This window comes from Sphaeramia orbicularis, chromosome 10 (assembly GCF_902148855.1).
Source record: "Sphaeramia orbicularis chromosome 10, fSphaOr1.1, whole genome shotgun sequence".
NCBI classification, from domain to species: Eukaryota; Metazoa; Chordata; class Actinopteri; order Kurtiformes; family Apogonidae; genus Sphaeramia; species Sphaeramia orbicularis.
This window is the reverse complement of record NC_043966.1, coordinates 16,922,974-16,949,255: the sequence shown is the minus strand read 5'-3', so window position 1 is coordinate 16,949,255 and position 26,282 is coordinate 16,922,974. Positions and strand designations below refer to the sequence as shown.

At 36.7% G+C, this 26,282-nt stretch overlaps 1 protein-coding gene across 4 annotated transcripts in view; it reads left to right on the top strand.

Moving 5' to 3' along the window:
• sec24b (SEC24 homolog B, COPII coat complex component) overlaps positions 1-17,624 on the top strand; it is a 28,206-nt gene extending 10,582 nt beyond the window's left edge. For all 4 annotated transcript variants that reach the window (XM_030145380.1, XM_030145379.1, XM_030145382.1 and 1 more), the window contains 18 exons: positions 587-771; positions 875-977; positions 2,813-2,939; positions 3,088-3,197; positions 4,270-4,382; positions 4,867-4,985; positions 5,264-5,319; positions 5,561-5,767; positions 7,357-7,480; positions 8,197-8,355; positions 8,471-8,644; positions 9,510-9,620; positions 9,709-9,884; positions 10,804-10,941; positions 11,321-11,425; positions 11,529-11,621; positions 13,128-13,231; positions 16,598-17,624. In XM_030145380.1, the coding sequence (XP_030001240.1) occupies positions 587-771; positions 875-977; positions 2,813-2,939; positions 3,088-3,197; positions 4,270-4,382; positions 4,867-4,985; positions 5,264-5,319; positions 5,561-5,767; positions 7,357-7,480; positions 8,197-8,355; positions 8,471-8,644; positions 9,510-9,620; positions 9,709-9,884; positions 10,804-10,941; positions 11,321-11,425; positions 11,529-11,621; positions 13,128-13,231; positions 16,598-16,712 (2,319 nt within the window). In that variant the 3' untranslated portion in view covers positions 16,713-17,624. The remainder of the gene's footprint in view (positions 1-586; positions 772-874; positions 978-2,812; positions 2,940-3,087; positions 3,198-4,269; positions 4,383-4,866; positions 4,986-5,263; positions 5,320-5,560; positions 5,768-7,356; positions 7,481-8,196; positions 8,356-8,470; positions 8,645-9,509; positions 9,621-9,708; positions 9,885-10,803; positions 10,942-11,320; positions 11,426-11,528; positions 11,622-13,127; positions 13,232-16,597) is intronic.
• Positions 17,625-26,282: the final 8,658 nt, after the last annotated feature.

Sequence of the window (26,282 nt, the reverse complement as noted above, 5' to 3'; positions counted from 1 at the left end):
GAAAACCCCATGGGGCTTATAAAATTAATCTCACCTCATTACAACATAAGCATAAACAAAGACAATAAAAAATAAAACAATAATAGACTTAAGTACAACAAAAATATAAACAAAGAATAAGAAGAATAGTCACTTTTTTAGCTGTCAGAATAGCTGAGTGCCTGATGTTACTTTACTGAGATGTAAAAAAAAAAAAAGATGCTAATGACAGTAAATGCTCATGTATGATGCAGGTTGACATTTATTAAAAGTTACGCATCTTGTGATAAACAGTTGGTGGCATTAATTCTCTACTTATAAGTGTTTTTAAACCATTGCACAAGAAGGGTGGGCAGCAAGATGACAACAATAAAAGAGTCGAAGCTCAAACTGTAGAAAGTAACACGGAAATTGTGATGAATACATGCCATTTTTGTTAATTTTATACAGATATTTATATGCAGGTAAATGTGACTCTCATGCTTATACAAAATGACCATGGTCGACTGAAGTCAGAATAACCTCGTCAAGATGTCATGTCAGAATTGTGACCAGGTAGAATTAGTACACCAGTCACTAAATTTCTGTTTCCTTACCTCTTCTGCAGCCATTTCCAAATCTGTCCCAGCTCTCTGCAGCACTGGGGGGGCTGAGCGGGGTTCCAGAGCTGGAGGTGGAATCTCTGAGGCCAGTCAACCTGCTACAGGAGAGGACACTGCTGCCCCCCAGGCCCCTCGAGGCCCCTGAACCCAACCTCACCCCCGACCTCAAGAAAGTCAACTGCAGTCCACAGTGAGTACAGCACAAAAGTTATCAGCTGTTAATTTAACAGTCTGAGTGTATTTAATAGTGTTAAACATATTTCTTTTTCCACTTGTGTTTTTCTGCTTCGCAGGACTTTCAGGTGTACCCTGACCAGCATCCCCCAGACCCAGGCTCTGCTCAACAAGGCCAGGCTGCCTCTGGGTCTCCTCCTCCACCCCTTCAGAGACTTACAGGTATGATTTACATAAAAGGCTGCCTAGAAAAGGCAGCATGGTGAAACCTTATGATACTTGTAGGGTTTAAACAAATTTGGTCTGATGTCTTAATTTATTACAATTTGTTGTTGTCTCAGATGCTATTTTAGAAATCCATCTGCTACATTTGTTTGTAATGTAAAAATTTACCATAATATAAGGTTTTTGAGCTTTGGTGTTAAATCTGGGGTGTTTCTTCTTCTTCTTCTTCTTCTTCTTCTGCTTTTTTCTGCTTCTGCTTCTTCTGCTGCTTCTGCTTCTTATATTTTATTGTTCTATCCCATGTGTGAAATTGTACAATATTTTTGTATGATTTAAAAAACTGGAGGAATAATACAGGGGTATGTAAAACAGTAGGCTGTCAGCCGTTATGGGGAGTAGCTAGACAGGAGAATGATGATTAAGATAGATAGGTGAGAGTATTTATAGTTGTGTTACTTGATGTGGTGTCAGAGGAAGTGCACTGATGGAGAACAGGGATCCACTGATGCAAGAACAGAAACTGAACATCGGCCAAGTAGTTTTACAAATGTGTATGTCAGTGTTCACTCCACCAGAAACAATGTGAGCAAGAAAATGTTGTTGTTTGTAGACAAATGTCTCTATGGCCACATGGAGATGTACAGTATCTTTTACATATTCCACAACTCCATTAGTGTTGTTATTTGTACACTAATTCTTGATAAGGAAAGAGTGTTTTTTGGGGGTTTTTTTTTTGTTTTTTTGGATGGGAGGTGGGGGATGTATTTGTCCTTAGAGGCAGAATGGAGAGAAAAAAAAGACTGAAAAGGCATTCAGTCAATACAGAAAATAAACAAAAAGGCAGAATAATCCTGCAGTAACTTTGGCCTTGAATATATGTTGATAAAATGGTTACAAGCATGAGGCTTAACTGAACAAATCCAATATTTAGTAATGCTTTGATCTTTGTTTCTGCTACAAAAGAAGTCCACGTCCTAAGTAGCTGTAAAACACACTTTAAACTATGCTCAGGTCAAAGAACAGCTGTCTGTGACCAGATGTTTTTATTGTTGATTGATGAATGATTTTTCATTCACGGTGTTGTGTAATTCAAACTACACAGCTTTTCTACTTGTGTCATCTGTGTTGAGGCTCACGTTAGTTCCATCTGAAGCAAGTGGGCAGTAGGCAGATATCAAAGTGTCTGAGAATGTTTCAGATAGTTGCTGACTGGCTCTATTACCTTCTCTCACACAGGGATTGTGACAGCTCAGAACTAGATTAAGCTAGTCTTGATGTGTCAGCACCTGCTAAAAGCTCCAAATTTAGTTTACTCTTGGATTAGCTTGATATCACACTATAACGTCAGCACTGGAGCATCCTAAGCAATGAAGACGAGCAACTGAAAATAGAAAATAGGTTAGGTTTTTGGTATTAATATTAAGTCTGTCCAAAATCCACAGTGTAGCTCCCAGGTGGAATGAAGAATAAATGGTGTACATGTCAATGAAAAGTCTCAAATATTGTCCATCAACAAGAGATGCCACTGAAACACAAGAGAGAAAAAATAAGTGGGTGAAAGCATGACTGCAGCTGCAAAAATTCGTTTAACCAGATTCTGTAGGAAAAGGAAACAAAGCTCTCTTTTTAAGGCATGAGTGTTAATAATGTTGAAAAGGGCATGGATAGAAAAAATGTCATTGTGTATTATATTTTGAAGCTTTGACTGCGACAGTAAAGTCCCTTCTCGATTGAATTGAACAGATAAAAAATAAATAAATATATAAACAAAAGCCTAAAAGCCATGGTTTGTGTTTTCTCTCAGTAGTAACTCTGTGTTTTCACCTCTGCAGCAGTTACCAGTGATCACATCGAACACAATAGTGCGCTGTCGCTCCTGTCGAACCTACATCAATCCATTTGTCACTTTCTTGGACCAACGCAGGTGGAAGTGTAACCTCTGTTACCGGGTCAATGATGGTACGAGCTCAGTCACTTACTACTGTTGATCTTCTCATTTCCCTGTTCAATACTGCTTTCTGTTCATTGTCAGTTCTTTTCATTCTCACTGTTTCAATTGCATTTCGTCTACAAATCATAACCACACTGCTTTTTCTTTCTTACCTAGTTCCAGATGAGTTTATGTACAACCCCGTTTCCAGGTCGTACGGTGAGCCCCACAGGAGACCAGAGGTTCAGAACTCCACTGTGGAGTTCATCGCGTCCTCAGACTATATGGTAACACAATCCTTCTGCTTATTCTAGTAATTTTAGTTTTTTCTTAATCAGAGGTTATATAGCAGTTGTGTGCTTTTTTATGTAGGCTTGTTGCTTGTCCAGTAGAGGTCAGTCTTTTGTAGGTATTGAAGTACCTGATGTCAATTACATGAGTTGTAGTTAAAACAGGTAATTCCATAATGTGCCTCTCAAACTGCTGCTTGATGGGAAGTTGACAGATACTTTGGTGCTTAATGAAGAGGAGGGGTTTGAGAGAGTCACTGAAGAGACTTGGAATTGACAAAACAGTTGTTACAACCTTAACTCCAAGATTCACAAAGGAAGACATAAAAAACTAATTTTAACATCACATCCCAGTGGTCCAATAATTAATTCAAAAAGTGTAGAGTGCAATTGTAGGAAATGACCAAAATGTCATTTCCAGGCAACAGTTCACAGCACATTTCATATAAATGCAATGGAAAAAGAGTTTATATAGAAGGATTACGTAGAAAAGTCTATTTCTTTTTACTGGTCACAGTTGTGTAATTGATAAATCAAATGTCCAAATTAATTTTTATTGGCTTTTTACCTTTTTATGAATATAACCTTTTATTTCAATTTGCAGGATATGGAGGGGAATGTCTAATTGCAACATAACGCATGCATGTAATGTGTAACAAAAAATATACAGGCCTAAAATGTTATCACAGATGTCAAAACCAAATGCATTTTAACGGTACAATTGTTGAAGTGTGTTCTACAAATATTGGCTACACATTAAATGAATACATACCTAATACTTGAATATAAAATGCCAAATGTGAACATGGAACATTCAAGTTTAAACTTCTTGCACCGAAATAAGGCTCTGCAACACAGAGCCTAAGTGTTGTATACAGGAACATATGGGGCTGTTGGTTTTGCTTAAAAGAATAAGACCTGCAACACAACTTACCATCAAATCATGTATATTGTCATAATTTTAACTGACACATGAATAGGATTAGTCATATAAAAACACAAGGTGACTTCATTCGATGTTTTTGATGGTGTGTCAGTGTACTTATGTCCTGTTTAATCTTGTGTTCAGTTGCGACCTCCTCAGCCGGCGGCCTACCTATTTGTGCTCGATGTGTCTCATAATGCTGTCGAGGCCGGTTACCTGAAGTACTTCTGTGAATCACTACTGGAGAACCTTGACAGGTAAGTGCTGATATTATTTACATAATAATAACTCTGTGAATTGCACATGAACTTGAAATACTACCAGTATTTGAGAACGTAACACCATTAAACATCTTAGAGTCTAAACCATTTGATCCTTTCTGTGTTTTCTATATTTTAATCCCATGAAACTAAACTAGAAAAGCACTTGGAGAGTGCACACCTCCGCCAAGACACATCTGCCCCCTGCCCTGATCACCACCCAAATTTAATCATTTGTTCCTTGCGCCAGTATCAACATTTCCTGAAAATTTAATTCAAATCTGTCCATAACTTTTTGACTTATCTTGTTAACAAACAAACAAACATGCAAACACACAAAACAAAGTGATCGCAATACCTCCTGGTAATAAAAGCATAAAATATTACATTGGTTACAAATGATTTGATTAATACTTTACCAAAGTGGTTTTAAAGTTGTTGTGGACAGATCAAGCTCAGACTGGGGTGTGTTGTGCTTCAGGTTGCCAGGTGATACACGCACCAGAGTGGGATTCCTTACCTTCGACAGCACCATTCACTTCTACAACCTCCAGGAGGGACTGTCACAGCCACAGATGCTGGTTGTGTCCGACATCGATGGTAAGTCAGATCAGTGAAGCAGGACGGTGATCAGAGCAGATGATGCATGAAATAGTGAAGCTGAAAGGAAGTCCCAATTAAGATTCATAGATGCATATTGGTACATATAAGAAATGTTCAGCTCCTAAGTTTACATCTAATGGCTCTGATAGTTTGGAAATTCTAATAGACCTGGATTTTTTTCCCCTTTTTTATTTTTTTTTATTTTAAGATGTTCTGTATATTTTATTAAACTTATTCTTGACTTTAACGCTGATGCCTTTATTTTTCCATCTTAGATGTCTTCATACCCTCTCATGACAGTCTGATGGTAAACTTAAAGGAAAGCAAAGAGGTAAGCTGTTTTTCATCGTAATGTTTTAATCCGACGCTGCACTGTTTGTCATTTATGATAAATATGTGCATTTCAATGATATTTATGTTGTTTTTTTCTTATTACCATCTCTTACCAGTTGCTGCTTTAGCTTCTGATCTACATTGTGTTTCATTCTTGTTTTTTCCGTCATCATACCCTCCTCCAATTAACATTGTTTCTATAACTGTGTTTCTCTCTTTTTACTTTCTCTCTCATCCAGCTGGTACAGGACCTGTTGAACTCCCTACCTGCCATGTTCAGCCAAACCAGGGAGACCCACAGTGCCCTGGGCCCGGCGCTACAGGCTGCCTTCAAGCTCATGTCCCCCACCGGAGGGCGTGTCACAGTTTTCCAGACCCAACTGCCCACACTGGGCGCTGGTCTTTTACAGTCAAGGGAAGATCCCAACCAGCGCTCAAGCACTAAGGTATGGATGTTTGATGTCACACAGTGAAATTCATCTTTTGGCCTTTTAATGCAGCCTGGACCCTTGGCTGTGTCCTATGCTTGGTCTTTGGTCTTTGTTCCCTACCTTTTTTTTAATCTCCACTAAAACTATCTTAGCCATACTGGAACATTCCAAAAGTATCCAGTCCATATGTCATTTGATTGGACAATTTACCATGCTAGTAATAGAATTCATTGCTTGCGATGCAGTAAGTAAGACGCTTAAAGAAGCAGTCTCTGATTTTGAACAAACAGTAAAGAGGAACGCTTCATGGAGCTTGGGGAAATGATGAAAAATAGTAATGGAAAATGTTAAGAGGTGCTCTTTGCTGAAGGGACCATCAATGCACAAAGAATACAAAAAACCAAAGTACTCTCTTATAATTTTAAAATGGTTTTATTAATTATGACATATCTCAGTGGACCTCACTGAGCCCCAGTGAGGTCCATTGAGACATACCATAATTAATAATGGCATTTTAAAATTATGAGTGCCTTTGTTTTTTGTATTCTTTGTGCATTATCAGTTTGATTATTTGAGTTTTCCACTGTTCGACAATCTCAAGTGGTAATTATGTGATTGTGAAAAAATCGGATTTGTGCTGTTCAAACTGTCTTTAATAGATTGGATACAGGTCACATATGGGCAAAAAAATCAGATTTGGGCCACATTTCCCTGCAGTCTGAATTTAGCCCTAGTCTCTCTGTAACCAGACCTCTTGACTGAACGTTGGTTCTTTTGCTGACAGAACATCAAGTGGTTAAAGATTAACTGCTGGCTCTGAATCAGCCCTCAGACCGCCTTTATGGAAAAGGGGTGACAGATGACTAAAATATTCATTGTTCTAAAATGTTAGCTGATAAATGAATCTGACGTTTACTGTTTCAACAGAACAAAAAAAAAAAAACATATCCAAACAACATGGGACACATAAACAATGATGGTGTTGCCTTCACTATATCGCCTAAAACCATATGTCAGATGAAAAATGGAGAAAAGGAGTCTCCCACACCCCCTCTGTGTGACGTTATTTTTATTGTTCTGGCATTTTCAGGACAGTGTCATATTTATATTCTTGTCACAGCTCAGTTTTATTACCAGTCAGAACATCGTAAGTCAATCTCAAATTTCAGTTAAATACAAAACATCCATGTATGAAGTTACAGTGAAGTTCAAGTCATCAGTGCAGGATTTGTGATTTATCTTCATCATCTGTGTTCTATATTTGGTGTGGATAAACTGCCAAGAAGCCATAGCAATAGTTTCCAAATGTCATAGACAAAAATGAACTAGGAACAGATGTCAGTGTCTGATCCTTGTCTTTTGTGCTTTTAGTAATATTTGATGCCAAAATTCATCTGAGTTATGTACACTTAGTTTGAAACCTTTCCATGTCATACTTCTGTGTGGTGGACATTTTTAAATCCTGAATTTGTGTTAAAGCACAGGAGGTTTAGGGGAGTGTACAACTCCCTCAAAAAGTGCATTTTTTGCCATTTTTTATTTAATTTTTTTTTCATAAATGTAATATATGAGTGTATATATGCTGAATGTCTATGTTTTTTCAGGGAGTGCAGCACCTCGGCCCAGCCACAGACTTCTATAAGAAACTTGCACTGGACTGCTCTGGCCAACAGATTGGAGTGGATCTTTTCCTGCTCAGCTCCCAGTACGCTGACCTTTCCTCACTAGGTAAGAGGGCCAGAATTTCACTATGACTTTTTTAGTGTTTAACCCTTAAAAAGAAAAGATGCTGCTCATTACTAACACTGGTCTTTGGTCTAAAATGCCTCGTTTTTGACACATTTCCATGGTCAGCTGGTGAAATACAAGTATGCAATTCTTTTTCACTGAATATTATAATAAATGCCTGTTACTTGCCTGGGAAAAGTTAGATATAAGAATTATTTGGAAGTCTAAAACATGTAGGTACCATCTGAAAAACTATCTGGGTTCACAGTAAAGAACACATTTTTTGCAGCTGATTTTGACAGCTAGTAAATTCATCCATTGTGAGATGACATGAATACAAAACCGGAAGTGGAAATGAATCATATAGTAAGCTTGAAACTTTAACTTCTACTGAAACAAGTGATTCAGAGCACTTAAAGCGGACTGCTAGAGTAGGTTAGAAAAGTATAAATAAATACAGGAGAATCAGGTGATTGTTGATGACTGAAACATTAAAAAAAATCCTCACATTTGAAAAGAATATAACCTAGGACATTTTGCATGAAAAGTGACTTAAACCACCCAGTTAATATGACGATTGACTTCACCTCAAAAGTTTTTTAGTCTTGTCACCCCTAACAGGAAAAACTCTGAGATCTGGCCAGTTTATTAAGTGAAATGTAAGTCCACTAAATCTTTTTTTTTTTTTTTTTTTCATTTTTCCTATTGCTCTCTAGCTTGTATCTCCAAATATTCAGCTGGCAGCATCTTTTATTACCCCTCATTCCATTACATCCACAACCCGGCCCAGCTGGAGAAGTTCCAGAAAGATCTTGAGCGCTACCTCAGCAGAAAGATCGGCTTTGAGGCAGTCATGAGGATACGATGTACTAAAGGTATCTGGATTACAGACAGACTCTTCTGCATAGAGTTCCTCTCCTGACGCATAAATAAAGGCCACTGACTTGTACTTGACTCTTACATTTCTCATATCTTGTCTTTTTTTCTCAGGTTTATCCATTCACACATTCCACGGGAACTTCTTTGTGCGCTCTACTGACCTATTGTCTTTAGCCAATGTGAACCCAGACTCAGCCTTTGCTGTTCAGATGTCGATTGAAGACTCTCTGGCAGATTCGTCTCTGGCCTGTTTCCAGGCTGCTCTGCTCTACACATCTAGTAAAGGTACATGCACACAGATACACTTAAAGGGGTCATATTTTGCTAAACCCACTTTTATTAGTCTTTGGTACCTTTATTTGTGTATTTGGACCCTAATAGTTCATAAAGTTCGAATTTGAACCCTCCAGGTGCTGCAAAGCTATCTTTACATTCATTTTGTAAAAAATTGGGTGGATTTCTACAACCCGTTTTCATTCCTGCTTAATTTGTTATGTGTATAACTAGTTACGTCATGACATTTGCACATATAAGGTCAAGACTTCTGACGAACATTTCTCTGGGTACGCCACAATTGTTCATTAGCAACAGCAGTTATAGTCCATACTGAAAATATGTCCAGACTTGAAGCCGATTACCTAAAATGTTCAGTTGTTGGTTGTATTAACGAACACAAGTGGCTGAATGGGACAGAGCAGCACAGTAAACATCGCTAAAGGGCCAGCGCTCAAAATGACCTTTCTCGTGTCATTACTCAAAAATAGGGTTGAAGATGGACCTGTGGAGTTTAATTAATAAAGAATTCGGACTGAAGCATAGCATTTACGGTTCATGTAGACCACAAGGAAATGTTTTAAAATGCATAATTCCATTTAAAAAAGCAAAATATCACTCCTTTAAGTTGTGATTGAGAATTGTGATCTTGACAGTGCAATGCCCACCTCAAACATACCGGATTTAAAGCAGGATACTAAATAATCAGCCTCCAACAGTCAGTAGTGAGTTCACCCAGTGGAGAAGTATAATTGGCGATGTTTTTATACAGTAGGTTTTCTAAACTAACATGTAACATGTTTGATATATGCAACATGATTTTTGTGTTCTCTTTCTGTATGAAATCTCCTGACTGTCTTTCATACCCCATATGTAGGAAAGAGACGTATCAGAGTCCATACTCTGTGTTTACCAGTGGTCAACCAGCTGAGTGACGTCTATGCTGGGGCTGACGTCCAGGCCATCACATGCTTGCTAGCAAACATGGGTGAGTCTACAGCAGAAAACCATCCATGCTCTTTTATCCTGTTAGAGCTGCTGCAAGACTCTTCATCTTTCATGGGTTCTCATTTCAGCCATAGACCGGTCGATATCGTCCAGTCTATCAGACGCCCGCGACGCCCTGATTAACGCTGTGGTAGACTTTGTGAACTCCTACAAGAGCAACGTGTCAAGTCTGCAGCAGTCTGGCCTCGTCTGCCCCTCAGCCATGCGTCTTTTCCCACTCTACATCCACGCTCTGCTGAAGCAGGTGTGGTTTCTCAACACCATCAATGCATTGAGATATACAGACTTGTTACAAAACAACATGTTAATTACAGACTCTACAGACATAGACTATGTACATACATATTTGTGGGTTGTTGTTTTGTTTCCTTCTTTTTCCTCTCTCTTCCCCCATATAAGTCACATGTAAAGAGGGTTGCATATACAAACATAGCCAAGTAATTCATTTCTAAACTAGTGTTGCCCAATGTATAAATATGTGCTGTATTTACACCAAAACATACACACACCTTTAAAAAAATAACACACTCCACTGGATCTGCAAAATATCATCCACACACCCAACTAATAAAAACTGAGGTTACAGTCATGGAGACTCCACTTTAGTCAATGAGTGTATTCATCCACCCAGAACCTGTTCATTTATACATACTGGGTATGTTCCATTTGGACACAGACTCACACCTTTTGCGTCATTGACCTTAAAACCCCAAAGGTGTGAGAATATTGGAGTACACCCCTGAAACCACTAAAGAGCATAAATGGTGAAATAAAACTTAAAAAAAAAAAACACCAAAAAACATAGAATTTAAGTGCATCATCTATGGCTGTGTGTTCATGGTGACCAGTTGTATGTGTTTTATTTGACTGGTTTCCTCTGTTAGGTGATGTAATCTCATTATTATCTTCCTATATTTGCATTAAGACTTTATTTAGTGACTAATCTAAGCTTCAGATGGTCTGCCCTTATCTTATGTGAAACCTAAAATGCTGTCGAAAAAATTGAGTGAAAGAAGTATTCATATAAATACAAACGTGTTGATGTCAGTTTACATACTACTGCTCAAATGATAAAACACTCAGGCACAGTTGTACAGTTGAGGAGTCCCTCTTTCCTCAGACCTCCGTAGAGAATAACTAAAATAATCTCTCTGTTTTTCCAGAAAGCCTTGCGGACCGGCACTAGCACGCGACTGGATGAGCGAGTGTTTGCCATGTGTGAGTTCAAGACGCAGCCGCTGCAGCAGCTCATGCGAATGGTTCATCCAGACCTATACCGGCTGGACAACATGTCTGACCAGGTAGGACACGCCAAGACTGACACAGTACAGTCTCATACAAAGAAAGGATGTCTAATTAAAGTTAAAACCTTTAATAAATAGGCGGAATGTCTGTACCTTTTAACTTGGTTTTCATTTGTGCTGCTCCTGTGAAAAATATGCATTATTCCTCTCATTACTGTATTTATGAGCTGCCACTTGTCTTTACATGTCCTTGTCCTAAACCAATTTCTAAATGCGCTTGAGTTTTAAATCAATGTGCCTTGATATTTTTTTGGTTTTGTCATACTGAGCACAAGCCTCATTCATGAAGCAGCACTCTTCAGCCAGTCTCCTGGCATTTTTCTCATGCTGTAGTTAACCTGGAATCACATTAACAGTGGTCGTATGTCACCTCCAGGGGGCGTTGCATCTGAACGACACTGTGGTCCCCCAGCCTCATCTCCTCCACCTGTCTGCTGAGAGGCTGAGCCGAGATGGAGCTTTTCTCATGGACTGTGGCAATGTGAACATTTATTCTTACTCATTAATTATTTTTGAAACATTACACAGACAATGAGAACCTAATGGTAAGTGACTGTGTTGTTCTCTGCATCTGTTCTGTTTAGGTGTTTTACCTGTGGATTGGCAAATGTTGCAGTGACATGTTCATAAGAGATGTTCTGGGAATCCCCAACTACGCTTCAATACCTCCCAACATGGTCAGTAACACAAACTTAATGCAAATATAGCAGAATATAAGTGATAACATAATTGACACATCATTTCCACTTTACATTCCTGCTCCACTATATTTCAGAGGCAACTATTGTTACTTTTTACTGGACCACATTTTTTTTTTTTTTTTTTAAATTAGATTTGTTTAAGCTTTCTGTCCAGATTTTAAATGCTGATCTCTTCTTGGAGTAGAGCAGTGGTTCTCAATCTTTTTCTTTCTGGCCCTCCCTTTGGAGGATAAAAAATCTCCAGGCCCCCCTCAACCCCAACAACACTGTAACAGTGGTGCAGTTATAACTTTTATTGAAAGAAACATCAATATTGTAACAATACTTGTTGCTTTTCCTTGAATAATTTGTTGTGCAAATTAAAAATTACTTAGATATTTGCTTGAACAATACAAATAAACTTAACAAGACTGCTCCCTGAGACAATATTTTTCCAAATAAAAATAGGAGATGCACAGTTATCTTACAACTGTGACAATAAAGTTACTTTTTTTTAGAACAACAAACAAATTTTTGTAACAAAGATGAACGTTTTACCCTGGGGGGGGCTGCTCCACAGTTTGAGCAACACTGGAGTAGAGTATTTTTAAAGTGTACATTTAATATTTTTACTTCAATTATAGATCTGATAATACTAGTCTGTGACTAATGTCCGAGTATTTTTTTTTGTTTGTTTTTTATTATTGTTGTTTTTAATTAATGATTTTCTTTTCATGGTGCAACAGGGTGGGAGTGTTCATGGCTTTGGGTATAAAAAAGTGATGACTGTATGATGCTTTTGTGGATAACTCAATGTGTAATAAAAACACTTTGAACAAAAAAGTATATATAGATCTGAGTACTTCCACCACTGACAGGAATTATTAATAAAGTATATCAGTTACAAAAATGAATAGAAAAGTCATGTTTTAGTAATCCATTCAAGTCAGTAAGGAGGTTTTTTCCACACCGAACAAATTAAGTGAAGAAATTCAGTCAGGGAAACGAAACTTTTGTTTTTCATTCTGAACTGACACATACCTCCACCCAGTTTGTTCTATGAATGATGCAATGCAGCACCGTGCATGTTTCCCCTGTAAATTAGATTTGTTTCACAATGAAGTAAAAGGAGCACTTCACTCTGTCAGTGTTGTTGAAAAAAAAAAAAAAATCTTATGCAGCAAAACAGATATGCTGGTGTAGCCTTTTTAACAAACTGTGCATCTACCTAGAAAGCTCTGTCATTTCCACACACTGTGGGTGTGATGGCAACACCCAGAACGAACAGCAGCTTTCATCGCTGTTTGTGCTGTTTATTTCATTTTTCTAGAAAGGGGTCAATGCTTCCCAGACCCACCACCTACGTGTCCCACACTCCAAACCACATGCATATTTCTGTGAACCACATTGTGTAGAGATGACTGCGAGTCTGCATGATCTGTTTCCAGCAGTGAAAACAATGTTGTTGATGTTTTGCTTCTCCTCCCTCTCTACGAATCCCAGACTCACATTCCTGAGCTGGAGACTACTCTGTCTGAAAGAGTACGAGCGTTCGTGGACTGGCTGCAGGACAACAGAGCGTTCAGCTCCACCATACACATCATCAAGTAAGCACAGTCACACACCAGGAAACACCTCTGACTTTGATTAATACTCCACAGAAGATGAGGAGAGGACACAGGGAGGACATGGATCGCATCATTTTATTAATTTTAATTAAGAGAAGGTATTGAGGTAAACACTGGTGTTTTGAAAGACCCGTTTCAAGGATAAATTTAAAGAACTAGAGCTGCAGCAATTATCAAACTACAAAATGTATCTCCCATTATTTTGGTAGTTGGTTCAAGTGAAAAAAAATCCTGATTCCAGCCTCTTAAATCGGAATATTTCCCAGTTTCATCAATCTTCTTTGACAATAAAATTAATATATGTGGGTTGTGGACAGAATAAGAAATCTGAGTTCTTTATATGGGCTTAAACCAACATTTGTCAACATTTTACAGACCAAACAGCTTAGTTTCAGCGTTACAAGCACCAAAGTCACTACAAAATATTATAAATAATGTCCAGGCAAAATATTATGAAACTTCTGACAGTACAGGATAGTTATGACAGTAAGATAAAGATAAGTCTTGAATCACTATTTAGCAAACAACATCCTGCTTAACCAATCTATGAATAGTATTACCAAAAATTCTGATTTGCGAATGATTTTATTGCTCCTGTTGAACAATATTGTGAATTAACAGACTGTAGAATGTCATCACAAAGCATTCTAATAAAAGCATATCAACAAATTACAAATATGGCACAATTCTCACAATTCACAATTCTCAAAACAACTCCAATACAATAAAAACAAAGAGTACTATACTCCGCTTCTGTTGGAATTAAATTTCATGTCGTCTCATTTTCATAGAAGTGCTTCCTCACTTTTTTTTAGCCTTGTTTTCTTTAGTCGTCCCATTTTTCCCAATTGACCTCCCACCCTCTAACCTCCCACCCACCACATTACGAATTAAGACAGACACAAATAGAGAGGTAAAATCCCAAATACAGGAACTGAATAAGCAAGCACCAGCAGCAACCCCCGCACATCCTATCCATTTCCCTCAGCCCCCTCCTCTCTACTACCCAGGAATCCCACAAGTGCAACCAAAAACAATCATCCACAGAAAAGGCTAAATCACCACACATGTGTAAATACACAGGAAATAGACATTGTACATGGGTCTATTATAAGGAGCTAGTTCTCTTTTCTTTTCTACCTCTTTAAAACTTTACATAAATATCACTTTTACTTCCTTTATCGCCAATGTCTTTGCTTTGAGTAATGATTCCGGTCAAAGGCTTCATGATAATTTTTATCATAAAAGGAAAAAATTACATAAAGAGGGAGTGTTTCTTGATTTTACTCAGACTTTTTTTTATTTTTTAAGCAGCGATCCTCCTTACTGTGTCAGTGTTTTTGTTGATTCCACCCAAAATAATAAATGTATTACACAAGGAATGTAATGATAATCATCCAACAGTGATAATTATATAAAATCTGTAAATCACTGTTAGCAGTCTTTAAACAGTGGGGTAGTTCTGCTTTTCAGTTTTATGGCTTTGTAAATGCTACATACCCACTTCTGTACAGTGAAAAAACTTCTACACGCTTCAAATTAACATTTCCTACGAACAGCAGCAGCATTTTGGTCTATAGGCTGTCGGAAAACTTGACAGAAGATGCTGTAATTCAGTGCTCATGGGACAAATTTGTAAGAATAAGTCATAAGTCAACATCAAAGCAGGCTGAGGACCAGTTAGCTTCCATAGAACCATACTCATATTTCCAGTGAAGTTCCTCTCTTCCTTGGCATTGTTTGAGGCGTTGGGAATTTCACATTTAAGAGCCGTTTACCCTGAGGTTGACACAAAACTATTTCCAGAGTAAACATATAGTAAGCAGTGAGCTCACTGATTGACAGCGGCGGTGAAGGCTTCCACAGGGAATGCATTGTTTCTGTTTCCTCTCTCCTCCTCGTGGCACTGCATTGTTGCTCAACGACATGTTTAGACCACAGTGCTATTGTGGAAGACGGCTGCTGTCAGTACAAATGGACCGAGTATGAGTCGAACGGATGCTTGCATCACGTTTTGACAGATGAGAAGTACATGTGATGAGGCGGATGATGAGGTAGAGGACTTGATGTACAGGGTATCTTCCCATGATCAGAGCTAAACCAAAACATTTCCCTAAAGCACCAGTAAATGTAGTGGGAAATTATTTAATGTACAGTAACATGTGAGCTGTGGCTTTATACCACATACGCCTCTGTGAATAAATCCCTTTGTAGCATGCAACGCCCAAAGCACAGTCTTCACAGTGCCTGTTTTATCTAACAGTACACAACTCAAAGATATTTAACATCATCCACACACAAAAAAAAAACCTGTGAGTGAGTATGTTTCTTTCTTGTAATATCAAAACAATGAGGCCCAATCCTCAATTTGCACCTTTTTTGTTTTTAAAACCCATACAAAAAGCAGTGTTGGTGGTATAGTGGTTAGCTTAGCTGCCTTCCAAACAGCTGACCTAGGTTCAGTTCCTGGCCAATGCAGCCCTTCCTTAAATTTCCCATTTGTGGGATCAATAAAGTCTTGCCTGAAAACAAATGCATACTGTATGTGGACTTCTGGATAATGGCAACAGAACAAAAACCTATGACATAGAAACAAAGATAAAAAAAAACAACCCATAAGTCTGTAGGAACCAGGTGTCAACAATACTGCTAATGCTCCTTGTACTGTAAGTCAGGACAAACTGCAAATCTTTAGTTTTAGTTTAGTTTACTTCGAATATGCAACATAACAAAAGTAAACCTACTTCAGTCCTTAGAAATAAAACAAATTACAAGAAAACATGAAAAAACGTACACATATACATGAAAACTAAATATGACGTAATTCGCATATTTAAAAAGGAGTGGGAGGAAGTATAACTTAAATCTTAATTTCAAAGATAAAACCAGGACAGTAAAATTATTTGTCACTAGACAATTAGTCATTAGTTTAACTTCATATTTGAGAATCTACATGTGCGTTTTCAAAGCAATGGAAAGACTTTACAAAAAATACGTATTTTGACCTTTTTAATATAATCTTGTTTTTTTTTCTTTTTTAGCATACCTGTTGTTGTTTTATGTGTCTTTATTGTAAAACAAATTGCAAAACTGATTTAATAAGTGTTACACAAAAAGTTTTTTTTTTTTTTAAGTTATTTTTTATTGTTGAATTTTTTACAGCAATAATGCAGAAAAAATGTCTAAACAATAGGAATTGTTGTTTTTATACAGTACAGAACATACACAAAACACAGGTCCAAAAAAAATTGCAAAACAAACCACCTATCCTCCTGGATAAATGAAGTTTATTCTTTATTGTCCTAAAAAAGCTTGTCTTCTTTTTGTTTTTCTTTTCTTCTGCAGGGATGATGGTTCGGCTAAAGCTACTTTCTTCCAACAGTTGGTGGAGGATAGGTCCGAGTCGTCCTCTTCCTACTACGAATTCCTGCAGCACATTGAGCAGCAAATGTCCAAGTAGGCTCCCATCACACTATGAGAAAAGTACGGCCGCTAGACTCCTCAAACCAGAGCGAATGGTTGCGGCGTTTAGACTGAAACTAGCGTTAGGCGGCGGTGTTCAGCCGTCGCTCTGTCAGGTGAGTTTTTAGAGTGGTGGGTTAAACAGAAGTCCAGGTAGGCTCATTGGTCAGCTGCGATTTGACCATCAGAAGGCGAGGAGGGGAGAGTTTTTATAAAAGGATAAACAACTACAGACACAGAGGATGGAACATGAGTTTTTCACAAATGAAAACGAACATTCGAACAGGCTCCTCCGGCCAGCACGGCGACTCCTCGCTGCCTCTTTAACGGTCAAACCCTCGCGTAGCCTCGTGTCAAATGATCTGTGGATAAAAGGAGAAGAAAGTCCAGCCAAGAAGATGCCACTTCAACAGATTTTTAGTTTAGTTTGTTTTTGTGAGCCTCTTATGTAGCTAGTGCGGTCTTTTTTCTTTTTTTTTTTTAATTTTGTAATTTATTCCCTTCCTCATCAGTTTCGTTTGAAGACTGTTTTAAATACACTGGAGAACAGAAAGAAGCATTCCTCCTGTTGCTTTTCCGGCATGTGCTTTGAAACATGGAACGCATGCCACTGTTTTGTTTACTGCTAGTCCGAGGAAAGACAACAAGCGTCTGTGTCACGACGGAAAGCGAATTGGACCACGTTTTGGATGTTGAAACCCTTCTTCGGTTCTTTTCTCCTCCGTTATGTGAACTCCTGATTTGCTGAGGTCAGACGTCGACGCCCGCCCACCGTCACAAATCTGCTCCTCATTTGTTTTACTTTTCCAGGCGCTATCTTGTTGCTATCCACTTTGTAACTATTGAACAGAATCTTTTATGTGCGATAATTTATGAACCAGCTTATTAAATAAAAAAAACAAAAATGGAATGCTTTCTGTTTCATGTCATTCTGCTTTTTATTAACACATCTGTGGCTGTTATTTTACAGTTGTGTTTCTGTGTTCCCACTATTTTACCGAGAATTAGAACACATCACCAAAGTGTTTCTTCACAGCATCATAGCTAATCAAAAAAGAAAATACTACGCACAGATTTTCTACCATGCTTTTTAAAATGTATTTATTATATATTTATTTTACTTTTATTAGTCTTTGGTTCATTTATTTGTGTATTTGGACTCTAATAGTTTCAAAAGTTTGAATTTGAACCCTCCAGGTGCTGCAAAGCTATCTTTATATTCATTTTGGTAAAAATTGAGTGGATTTCTACAACCCGTTTTAATTCCTGCTTAATTTGTTTTGCCTGTAACTAGTTACGACATTTGCACATATAACGTCAAGACTTCCGACGAACGTTTCTCCGACTACGTACGACATAATTGTTTGTCAGCAGCAGCGGTTGTAGTCCATACTGAAAATATGTCCAAACTTGGAGCCGATTACCTAAAATGTTCAGTTGTTGGTTGAACGGGACCGAGCAGCACAGTCAACAACCTGGAGGGGGTGGGGTGTGAAGTGGCTCATTTACATTTAAAGGGCCAGCGCTCAAAGTGACCTTTCTGGTGTCATTACTCAAAAATAGGGTTGAAGATGGACCTGGAGTTGAATTAATGAAGAATTCAGACCCAAACATAGCATTTACAGTTTATGTAGACCACAGGGAAATGTTTGAAAATGCATAATTACATAAAAAAATATATATATCACTCCTTTAAAAAGTCTTAAAAATCTTGAATTTGCAAATCTGCATTTAATACCTTAAAAGTCTTCAAAAAGTATTAAATTTGAAATGGTAGGTCTTAAGTTGTGTTGCCATAAATTTTTTGGCTGGATTGTGTTTAAATGTGTCTGAGAAATGTCCAAGCTGCAAAGAAAGTAACATTACTTGCGACAATTTTTTTTTAAAATCAGCAAGCAATCATTGCTAACTTTGCAGCCCCTGGAGAAAAATGTCTCGGAGCGGTGGGAATCAAAGCGTTGGAGTAAATAAATACATTTTCCTAAATTTTACAAATCATGAATTTTTGCCAGTATGGCCATGAACTAGGCTGTGAAATGGGCATTAAATTCTGTTCTAAGTCTTAAAAAGGTCTTAAAGTCTTATATTTAACTTGTAGAATCCTGTAGATATTTAATATTCGCTCATGTTTTAAGATAAGTGTGCAACTATAGTGACTGTGAGGTTGTAAACATTGGAGCTCTAGAAACAATATAATATTTAAAAAATAAATTAGTTCAACTTTTATGGCACGTGCATTCACTTACAGATTTGAAGCATATTTGTGTCGCTTTTTTCTTGCTATTGTCAAAGTCTAACATTCACCTAATTTAAGATTATTTTGCTTAAAACATCTAAAAAAGGCAGCCATGTTTAACTCTGAACTTCCAAGTTAAATTTTCTCTACATTAAACTGTTCCAATACGATTTATCACCATTAATTACAATATTTTCAGTGAAAACCATGTATTTTCCTATATTTAATTTACGGATCATGTAAATTTTTATAAAAGCTCAGAATAAATTCAAAGGTTATTATATGAAAAACAGAGAAAACTGAAGAAAAAGTTACTTTTTCAGCAAAATATATCATTAATTGAACATAAAAACATGAGTCTACAACAACTGTCATTTGTCAAACTCCACAGGTTTTACTGGTGAATCAATTTTGCAGAAGATGATGGTGTTTCCATGTTCACTACAGAGACTCTGAACATTCACATGGGTCATATCTGATGACCATGAAAAGATAAACTGCACTTTACCTGAGTTATTTGCATGTATTGATAGGATTAGTGGTCCAAAAGTTTCCACATTTTAGATCAGTAGGTATTTTTGGTCTGATTAAATTGTTCTCTACAGTCTGGGTACTCTATAATATTATAATGTGATGAATTCAAGTGAAAACCCCGATTCATCGCAGGTTCAAAAGGAACTAATCTACTGTCTTAGCCCTTTATTGCCTTTGAGTTCCCACGGTTTCATCATCTTTAAAATGAGGCTGATGTAATGTCACTCCCTCTGCTCTCAGACATTATGTGACTTTTCAGGGCCTTGACTAACTGCAGTCATGTGTTGACACGTTTACATCATCTGGCACTCCCTCCAACCTACATCACAACAATCTTATGACTCGTACGCACATTTTACAGCAGCAGAAGACCAGCTGTGATGCACTTTTGACCTCATATGTAATGGCTTAATCCATTTTTGCACTTTTCGGTCAAAACTATATTAAATTGAATCACTACACTAGTGGTGGAAAGTAAGTACATTTACTCAGGTAATGTACTTTATTACATATTTTAGGTACTTGTGCTTTAGCGTTTTTGCTTTGTGCGGCTTTATACTGTACTTTTTTTCCTGACAGTTTTTTTTTTCAAATATATTTTATTGATTTTCCATTTTAACCCTTTCATGCATACTGGTCACTACAGTGGACAGTTATTCTACAGCTGTTCTGTTGTATGTCCATGTTTTATGTTGTTTTAGTTCCATTTCAGCCAACACAGTGGATACTTATGTACCATCCCATACACTGGAATTCATACCATTACTGTAACTTTGCTGTTCTTGATAAACCTGATCTACACTAACATGTTTTAGTGTAAATCAATTGCTAATTGTTGTTAAGACTGTAATTAACTACTTTCCTACTCAAAAAGTTGGGCTTTTTTTTTTTTGCATATTATCTCCATGAAGTGAGTAATAACTAATATTAGAGTATGATAAAATGTGAGAAGCATGAAAAATGTTTTTATTTCATAGTTTTCAAACAGATGATGGGTTTTAATCTTTGCTTCAAATATTAAATGCATGGTGTCCAGGTGAGTGGACATTTTTGTAACTTCATGAAAAATAGCTTTATAAAAAAAATTCAGTTACATCGGTTTTTAAAACACTCAGGAAAAAAATCTTGACTAAGGTTCTCAAAATTCATGCATGAAAGGGTTAATATACAATAATATAATACTCCAAACAAAAAAACCTTCTAACCCTCCCTCTATCACACCCTCAACAAGATCTACGGTGAATAAAATAAAATAAAATATTGAAAATATCACATATTGAGCTTACATACATTTCAGTGAACATTAATATGCATACAGACATATATATCCGATGCCTCATAAGTCCATATTTTCTAACAGTTTTACTTTTCAGATGAAGATTTTTACCAAAGAAATGACATAAAAAGGTTTTAAAATACAGCAGATTACTGAACCCTTTATTAATTGAAGCCATTGCAAATCAATGAGGCAATTGTTCTGTCAGTTTTGTACTCTGATGTTTTAGAAAATGTACTCTGTAGTTTTCTCACATTTCATTCCCTATTATTAACAGCTAAATGAAATAGTGATTTAACCTTTATATATCTCACATTGTTTAATTCCATTGCTCATATTATCAAATATCATACCAATATGAAGTATTAGATGAAAAAGACCATAAGCTAAGCACAGATTGTGCATCAGAACTTTTTAGCTTTAATTCTGTCCTGTTAATCATTTCATATTTCATTTTTCTGTGTTTATTAACCCTTTCATGCATGAGTTATGAGAACCTTAATCATGACTTTTCCCCCCTGTTTTTAGTCCTCCTTAGGCATGAAAAAAAAATGCAATTGACAGCTTTTTATGAACCTATTTTTTATGGAGCTGCAAAAATGTTCACTCAAATGGATACGATGCGTTTAATTTTTGAAGCAAAGAAACATGTATTTACTGATATACTGTGAAAACTATGAAATATAAACACTTTTAATGCTGCTAATTTGATGTTTTCTCATATTTAAACATACTCTAATACTAGTTATTACTCACTTCATGGAGATAATATACAAAAAAACCCATTTTGCTAAAGAAAAAATGATAATTACAGTCTATTAACAATTGATTTACACTCAAACACGTTACTGCAGATCAGGTTTATCAAGAACAGCAAAGTTATGTGATGCATAAGTGTCCACTGTGTTGGCTGATATGGAACTAAAACAGCAAAATCCATGAATATACAAGAGAAGAGCTGGAGAATAGCTGTCCACTGGAATGACCACTATGCATGAAAGGGTTAAAGAGTAGTTCCCCCTCCAGCAAAAACAACAAACATAATGCCACAACATCCATTACTTATTAACCACTGATTAATCATTGATGTGTTTTTATTTTAATTAAGACTCTCAACACTTCCTCCTCTCCACTGTTTTAGCTTTTCAGAATGAGTTTTTTGTGTGTCATCCAAAGCCTCATTTTTTTGCTCTTCACCTTTTGTCTCGAAAGGACCAAAAAGCAGTTATTCAGTCCTTCATTCATTCTTGCCAAATCATGAGCCCTACACTTCCTATTAACCTTCAGATCTCCTTGGTTACCGAGCTTCATTTGTCTTCATCAGCAGCATTTATGCACAGAGGACACAAAAGAAAAAAAACGTGGCAGTATTGTGTCGTGCTGCCTTTAGATTCATTTACAGGATGCATTCACTGTTTTATCCTTTATGCCACACTGCGCTTAGGCAACATCATGATAAATGTCACAACATTCATTTCCATCCATAGTTACATGAAGTTTTGCCAAGATCTTGTATTGATGATGGGAGACTGGGACTGCTGTGTAAAGTCTTCTCCATCACATCCCAAAGACTCTCAATGGAGTTCAGGTCTGGACTCCTGCTCCCAGAACTATTTTTTCACAATTTTATCCTGATGAATCCTGGTTGTGTCACTTTGGAATTTGCTTTTGCCATCGAGGAAGAAAGAAATCCACTGATGTTCAGACCTGGTCATTCAGTATTTTGTCACCGTCGGGCAGAAACCTGTTACAGTTGCGGAAAAAATTATTAGACCATCAAAAGTCATCAAAAACAATGGTTATGCAATCAAGTACTAACTCCTATGTGTATCATGTGACTAAAACAGACAGAAAAGAAAACATGGAATGCCTAAAAGCACTGTTTTTATCAGTACAATGCCATAGGTATATTAATGTAAGAACTGAAGTGATGTTGGTTATTATCAAGAAAACACAGAAAATGGATAGATATCAGCTCTGAAATTAAACTACCATGAGCTATTTTTGTTGTTATCATTATATTTGTCCAAACAAATGCACCTTTAGTTGTACCAGGCATTAAAATGAACAAGAAATTGAAGAAAACAAGGGGTGGTCTAATAACACTGGTCAACAACAAATTTATTGTTTAAGTTTTTTGTGCTGATTTAGGATAATTTTGGTGTGCTGAATCCAAAAATCACATTAATTTTGCTCAATCAGGTCAACTTTCTGAACTATGCTACATATTGGCTTTTTTAACATTTTTGCTTACATTTATGGGTATTTTCACATCATATGATACAAAATTCTTTCATATTTCTTGCAATAAATGAGTTCTGAAGATTTTACTTTTGCCAATTTATGATTAATGTTTTTTTAAATATTACAGGTGAATGAAATGGCTTCAACTAGAAGATCTTGCAAAAATAAGCCTGATGTATTCTGCTACATCTGCGGTGAATACACCATTGTACCTAACAGGAATCAACTCACAAGTTTCATAAAGTGTGCTTACCAATCTTATTTTGGTATTAATTATTATATTTTGTGAGAAGATCAAATTTTTCAAAATCAAATTAGCAAAAAAAACCTGACCTGATTGAGAAAAACAGATGTCATTTTTGGATTTAGCGGTGCAAAATGGTCCTAATTCAGTTGAAAAAACCTAGACAACTTGCAAAAAACATTTTTTTTGTAACCCAGTGTAATTTTTCCATGACCGTATGTCCAAAATGGTTATTTTTCAGGAAGCTGGAAAAATGATGTATATTCTAAGTAAATGAATGGAGTTTAGAGGTGTAGCCACAAACCATTTTCAACACTTTTCATTGGTTAAACAAGTGGTGCCAGGCACAACAAACCCCGCCCCTCACACGCATTATTAGGAAATGATTTTTAAAAATCATAAAAATGTAAACTTTGACCTACTTTTCCCAAAATGTAATGAGATCTATTCTGGGTCACTGGCAATCTATACACCCAATTTAATATGAATTCAACCAATAGTTTTGCTGCTAAAGTGTTAACCAACAAACAAACAAAAACAAAACCCCTTGCCTTCTCTTCGGAGGGTGGGGTAATAATCTAAACCTGTCAGGCCAATGTGAAGACTGACCAATAGAATTGTTTTTTGACAAACAAAAGACCAAAAAATGACTTACAAGGTTTTCGCCCATCAGCGACAATATTCAGGTTCAGTCAACCTCATTTTATTGACACATAACATTACTGAACCTAGACCTGACCAACTGAAGGAACTGCAGATTTTAACACCGCCTCCACAGGCTTCTACTGTATGCACTAAGCATGATGGGTAATCACTTCAGCCACCTCTCCTCTCACCCTGATACAGCCATAACTCTGGAATAGAATAGAATAGAATAGAATAGAATAGAATAGAAATTTTGGCAGTGAAACAAATTGATTCTTTGCATAATTGTGATTTACTTGTCAATAAAAGTGTTTGAAACTGTTAAAATATTTATGATTGTTTTGTTAGAGCATCTGGAAACACATGAGAAAAAACAATCTGAAGCAGCAAATTTGTGTTACTGCTAAAGCTTTTGTCCATGACAGTAGAATAGAACAGATCTTTATTGTCACTGTGAGAGGAACAATGAAAATCCCTTTAGCAGCTCTGTTCTGTTTAGCAGCAAAAACACTTAATGCAAAAAAAAAAGACAGTTTAAAAGTATCACACAAAATACTGAGAAATGCAGTCAATGTGCAAAAACTGTTGGATAAAATATTAAATATACATATACTACTTAAGTACTACAAAAAAATTACTGAAATATACAAAAAACTAACTCTATACTACAAATAAGAAATATGTACAACAGTAAAGATATGTACGGGCAATACAGGATATATACAAGGTATGGTTAAAGGAGTGATATTTTGCTTTTTTAAATGGAATTATGCATTTTAAAACATTTCTCTGTGGTCTACATAAATTGTAAATGCTATACTTGGGTCTGAATTCTTCATTAATTCAACTCCACAGGTCCATCTTGAACCCTATTTCTGAGTAATGACACCAGAAAGGCTGTTTTGAGCACTGGCCCTTTAAATGCAAATGAGCCACTTCATGCCCCACCCCCTACAGGTTGTTGACTTTGCTGCTCTGTCCCGTTCATCCAATAACTGAACATTTTAGGTAGTCGGCTCAAAGTTTGGACATATTTTCAGTTTTTACTAAAACCACTGCTGCTGAAAAACAATTATGTCGTACTTGGAGAAATGTTCGTCGGAAGTCTTGACCTTATATGTACAAATGTCATGACGTAACTATTTATAGATGTAACAAATTAACCAGGAATTAAAACAGGTTGTAGAAATCTACTTGATTTTTGCCAGAATGAATATAAAGATAGTTTTGCAGCACCTGGAGGGTTCAAATTCAAACTTTTTGAACTATTAGGGTCCAAATACACAAATAAACGAACCAAAGACTAATAAAAGTGGGTTTAGCAAAATATGACCCCTTTAAGAAAAACAAAGTGTATGGGTTGTGACTATTACTGTCCATTAGACTGAGGGTGAGAAGCTACTCACTGCATCAGTTAGACAATGTTAACATCAGTGTTTAACATCAATGTTAAAGATCTTGTTGCACCTGAAACATTAATCATCCATCCAATCCATTTTTATTTATAAAGCACAAATCTAAAAAACACAAACTTTTCCAAAGTGCAGTACAGTAAAATAAATGCAATAAAACATAAAAAAGATAAAATACTAAGATAAAAAACACAATGAAACATCATAAATAATTAAATAAATAAATAAATACATAGACAGACGTCGGAATAATTGCTCAATGGAAGGATCGGAACTATTTTCTTAGTTAAATCCAGGTAGCAACTTTTTTTTTTTTTTTTTTTTAGCAGGGCTGTGCATGTTGTGGTGTGGTATAAAGGCATTTTTTAGGTCATCCGCATTAAAACGAGCCCCTTATATAGTCGAGTAGTTCTTATCAGAAAACACTTAAATTAACATAGTTTGACGCTCTTTCCCATGCTTTGTGTTTTTGAAAGAAAACCATGATCTGCAGTTGTTTTCAGACTTCACTGGCCCGCAGTCTGTATCTGAGAGTTCAGTTTGTTTTCTTTTTCCTGTCCTGAGCTGCTTAAGGAGCTACATCTATAAAATACTCTGCAGCTAATAGTCTGTAGTAAACACAAACAGCTAGTGAAGTGTGTCCTGCCCTGCTGGCTTCTCCGGTCCATTTGCAAACATATCTGGTTCCCATATGGTCCGAGTGCTGCTGTTCTGTTGGAAAACTGCAGCGTGGACCTCTGATATTTTATCCAAAATGCTTTCAGCACCAAGAAGTCTCACACTCTCAGTTTTCATATTTGAAACACGTTGTGCAGTTTTTATTATGAGTAAATATGTTGAAGGAAAGTGTGGCCACGAGCAGCTGGAAAAGGGCGTTGATTTCATGGACTTTAAAGCAAACTGGCATTTTAAGTTTTACATACTTTCCCTAAATCTTTGAGCAGTTTGAGAAGTTGCATGCAGAGGGACGCCAGATG